Here is a 4764-nt window from a genome sequence, read left to right as displayed (position 1 = left end):
CAACCATGCAAGGTGACAGCCAGCTTGTCAGGAGCAGTCAGGGAGAGGTGTCTCGCTCAGGGACACCTCGGCTCAGCTAGGAGGAGCCGGGGATCAAACTAGCAACCTTCCGGTTACAGTGGTCTAAAAGTCTCCATATCTCCCTCCTATTCTCAGGACTACAGAATCACAGCCGTTACACAACCGCACAGCGCTCTGCTTTTACGACGGTGGCTTTGCCAGGCCCTGAAAGAGGAGCACACCTCTGCATCATAATCAAGTCTCAGCCTGGGATATTGATATCCAGTACACCCAGCACTCTGCCAAACGACAGGACCGGCAGCGATAAAACTGTGAGCAGGCAGACCGTGGGGCGCTGAAGTGGTAGTTTAGTACAAAAATATAGGAGGGAGATAAATGTTTGCATTGAGGTGAACACATGTGGCCGTGATAAACACAGACGTTGTCGCCACAGTTTAGAGGGACTATGAACGAGAATGGACTGTTCTTACGCGGTTGTAGAGACAGCGCTGCCATCGTCCTTGTCTCGTGTGGAACTCGAGCCCATTGAGATTTTGATCTCAGGATGAAGTCCCATTCAAACCCCATTGGAAATGGTTGTGAGTTACAGCCGTTATGGTGAGAAATGTCAGAGTTGCAAAGTACACGAACCTGAGGTATTCGGGTGCTTGCCTTCTGCTCAGATGCTAACAGTCTGTAGTTTTATTGTGCTGCAGCCCATAAAAAGGCATATGTATGAAATGGAAACGGAAGGAGATGGAAAATAACAACGATTTTGGCGGCTATGTTTGTAGCCACAAACTTCAGGGGATTTATTTGAACGTTTTCGGGAGGGTTAGGGTTTGAAGTATTTATCTTAAGCAAGCGGAGCATTACCTTCCATTTTCCGAATATGTGTAGTAGACCCAAATATTCACAGATTATTTTACTTTGCAATGGTGTTCGATGGGAGTCTATCCTGAGGTAAACATCTCAATAGTTCGAGTCCCATATGGAGCCACCATCAACATGGTTTTTACTTCAGTAATTGATTTATTTTGTCATCCAGACAAATGCTCATTATTTTGATTGATCAAACGTGTATTTATGGAGAGGTGTATTGAAAACACGTTTGAAATATAGACTGCTCGCCTAGCCACGGCTAAACACTGGTATCTTCTCTGGCATTGACCACTAAGGAAAAAAGAAAGGTATGTCCTTAAAACAAAAACGTTGGTAGTAAATCCTTCGAGAGGAACTATGACTTAACTAAAGCCAATTGTTGAGTTGAATCTGAGTTGACTCTTTAGTATCATTTCTTTGGGATGGATGCATGCAGAAGAAGAACATGCTCATTATTAAATTAAGCCGAGCTGTTATCCACTTTGCATAAGATGAACATGAGCCACATTTGACATGCTAACTTATTTTTATTCATTTAAAAACATCACTTCCGCACATGTCAATGTGAACCAATTTAGCATATGTGGATGTAATTACTTCAGCACATGCGGATAGACTTAAACCAGAATCGTCCTGATAGAGAGTTCCAGCTTCTGTAATGATTTCTCCTGATCTCCCCAGAAGCCTTACTTAACTTAACCTAACTGTAATCCCGGCGGCCTGCTACTTTGTGAAACCTGAGTCATGCTAAGGTTAGGGAGTGTTCATGCTTTGCATGTTCCCGTAAGAGCTGAACATCACAAGATAGGAGCGTGTGGCTTTGTACTCAGAGAGATGGTAAGGGTGAACACTAAAGATGTTTTGCCTGTTTGGCCCGGGCAATTTCAGGTCGTCTTAGTGAGATGCGTAAGGCCTGGGCCCTGGAATTTACATCTGATCATCTGGGGGACAGAGAGACATGTGTATGTAAACACGTACACCCTCCCTCGACACACGCACGCACGCAAACACACGCACACTCACTCAACTTACCACCCAGAAACTTTTGCTATGAGCGTCTTCCAGGCCATTCTCCGACGTAATCGCTGACATTCTTCCTTCCTGGGAGATGAACGTAATCGTGGTCAGAAAACATTTCATTAAAGTCATCCTCAATCACAAACACATGAGACACTGACAGCGACAGTGTTAAACAGAACGACTATTTCACAGCACATTTGTATTGGAATTAAACGGGTGTCCACCAGCCACTGAATTAGCATTCACCACCAGGCGGTCAGAGGTGTATATCATCAAAGGATTGCATTTCAAGACTATAGGAGCTTCTAATATGGTACGGTAATGCGGTACATGGAGCGGTCTTTGGGCGCGCTCCAAGCTGTGAATACATCAGCTGGGACGAAGGAACTCTCCCACCAGCGTTCCTCACTTGGGAACTTGAGCTATCTAAATATAAACAGGGGGGTAAAGGTTGTATCATCCCATCGCACTGCCCTCAACTCCCCTCACTAGTGGGGCTTATTCCCACTTCTCATATCTCTCTCTCTCTGGTCCTTCTGGTCTCTGGTCTCTGGCCTCTGGCCTCTGGTCTCTGGTCTCTGGCCTCTGGCCTCTCTCTCTCTCTCTCTCTCTCTCTCTCTCTCAAAAACCAAAAGAATTGAGGAAAGACCAAACAATGAAAGCATGTCTGTGTGTCACAATGCACAGGTTCTGCTAAACTCACAACATACATGCAGTCACATGTTCCAGCTTTAGAGGATGGAGGCCCTGAATGCACACACACACACACACACACACACACACACACACAAACACACACACACACACACACACACACACACACACACACACACACACACACACACACACACACACACACACACACACACACACCCCCTCTCTGTAGAGGCATGAAGTAAAAGATCACTAGATTGTATCACAAGACCCATGGTTGTCTGGGGAAGAGACACAGAGACACACAGACACACGAAAATACACACACATACACAACCCTTTTATACGGTTCCGTCAGGCGCAAAATTAGATTGAAGAACTCTGTTTATAGGAAATCACATGGTCGGCTAGGAGCGCAACACAAGTCCTGTCCCTGCTGCCTCTCCCTGTATCTGCGGGGGGGTTATACTAACTGCCACGCTATAATATTATGCTCCTTCTGTTCCCTTCTCTTTTTTCCCTTTCTCAATCAAATCCCCCCCCCCTTACTCCCTCTCTCTCTCTCTCTCTCTCTCTCTCTCTCTCTCTCTCTCTCTCTCTCTCTCTCTCTCTCTCTCTCTCTCTCTCTCTCTCTCTCTCTCTCTCTCTCTCTCTCTCTCTCTCTCTCTCTCTCTCTCTCTCTCTCTCTCTCTCTCTCTCTCTCTCTCTCTCTCTCAGCAGGGGTCAGAGAGCCCTAATGAATCACTTCCCTCGTAACCTCTTGACTGTGACTTCCTGTCCATCTAGTTACTGACTGGGAGGGGGGGGGGGGGGGAAAGAGCACTGTGGGAAAGACCACTCTTATGTTATCCCCAAACATATATGGAAACCATTAACTATCTCTACAATGACCAGTGCTGCTTCCTAACAGGTCCTGTGCTCCACTGAGCCTGGAAAGGGCAAACTAATATATACATTTCACTGAGTCATTATCAACACAACCTCTTTGTGAAGGGGTGTCTATCGGTCGATGTCTGTTTAATAACATCACTAATAGGATCTTCAATGACATGGAGTGTACCTCTTTAGGAACCATGTATTCTCTGCTATGGGGATATATAGCTGTCCAAATCCAATATCCAAATCAAATAACCGATATATAAAGGTCTCCATAAAGAGTGGTTATTAGCATAATAAAATAAAGGGCAGCTAGATTCAATTGAATCATGAAAGGCGATCTGAAACTTTGACAACTCATCCACCCTTTGCCTGAGATGGCCTGTCGCACAGCCACACACCCACACTGCCACACACACATAAGTGCACACAGCCGTGCAAACACACATGCACACACACACAGCTACACGCGCACAGACACACACAGAAACAGGCACATACGTGCACACGCACAGCCACACACAGACAGACCTGCAAACACACATGCACATACACAGCCACACACAAACACAATCACACACAAACGCGCACATTCACAAACACAGCCACACACGCAAACCCTCACACACACACACACACACACACACACACACAGCCACAGACACACCGCCATACAAACTCCCTCACCCCTCTTCTCCCCTATCTGCTTCCACTGTCTTGCATAGCTCAATGTGCGCCAACACAGACAAGACACAAAGCCAACAGCCAAAGAGCAAAAAGTGATCCTCGAGCTGCAGTGCTCAGACGGGGAACTTAAGGATAACCAGGAGACGGTCTTTTCTTACCTTCCACTCCTCTGGGTTCAGTTCTTCGGAGCGCCTTAGTCCACAGTTTTCCGCCCTCCTTCCTGCTCTTCCCAGTAAAGGTTGTAAAGAGTTTTCCTATTCCCAGAGCCTCTCCCTGAGCCACCTCTCCCCTCCTATCCTCCCTCCTTTCAGCAGGGCTTTCTAGTTTTCCACTCGCTCCCCTGCTCTTCCCCTTTCTCTGGCCCTATGTGTGTGTGAGATGAGCTGGTTTTTCTCCCTCCCTCCCTCCCTCCCTCCCTCGGTCTCTCCCTCCCTCCCCCCCTCTCTCTCGCTGCCCCCCTCCTCCTGTTGAAAACAGCTGTAGGAAACAGTCCTTCCCCCCTGTTCGAGCTTCACAACTGCTCCCAAACCATTGTTCCCTCTATCATTCTCCCTCTCTATGTCTTTCACTCACTCAAGCTTTGTTTGATCGCTTTTGATTACATTTGCCCGGATATTGACACACTTCATACTAGTGTTAGACCAC

At 46.8% G+C, this 4764-nt stretch overlaps 1 protein-coding gene across 1 annotated transcript in view; it reads right to left on the bottom strand.

Annotated features, from left to right (window-relative positions):
- Positions 1–4410, bottom strand: part of LOC307082416 (protein kinase C and casein kinase substrate in neurons protein 3) — a 19388-nt gene extending 14978 nt beyond the window's left edge. The window contains exons 1-2 of the mRNA XM_079745975.1: positions 4278–4410; positions 1915–1983 (exon numbers count right to left, since the gene is read on the bottom strand). Of these exons, the coding sequence (XP_079602101.1) occupies positions 1915–1974 (60 nt within the window). The 5' untranslated portion in view covers positions 1975–1983; positions 4278–4410. The remainder of the gene's footprint in view (positions 1–1914; positions 1984–4277) is intronic.
- Positions 4411–4764: the final 354 nt, after the last annotated feature.

This window comes from Pollachius pollachius (genome assembly GCF_949987615.1).
Source record: "Pollachius pollachius genome assembly, chromosome: 11".
NCBI classification, from domain to species: Eukaryota; Metazoa; Chordata; class Actinopteri; order Gadiformes; family Gadidae; genus Pollachius; species Pollachius pollachius.
This window is presented reverse-complemented; position numbering and strand designations above follow the sequence as displayed.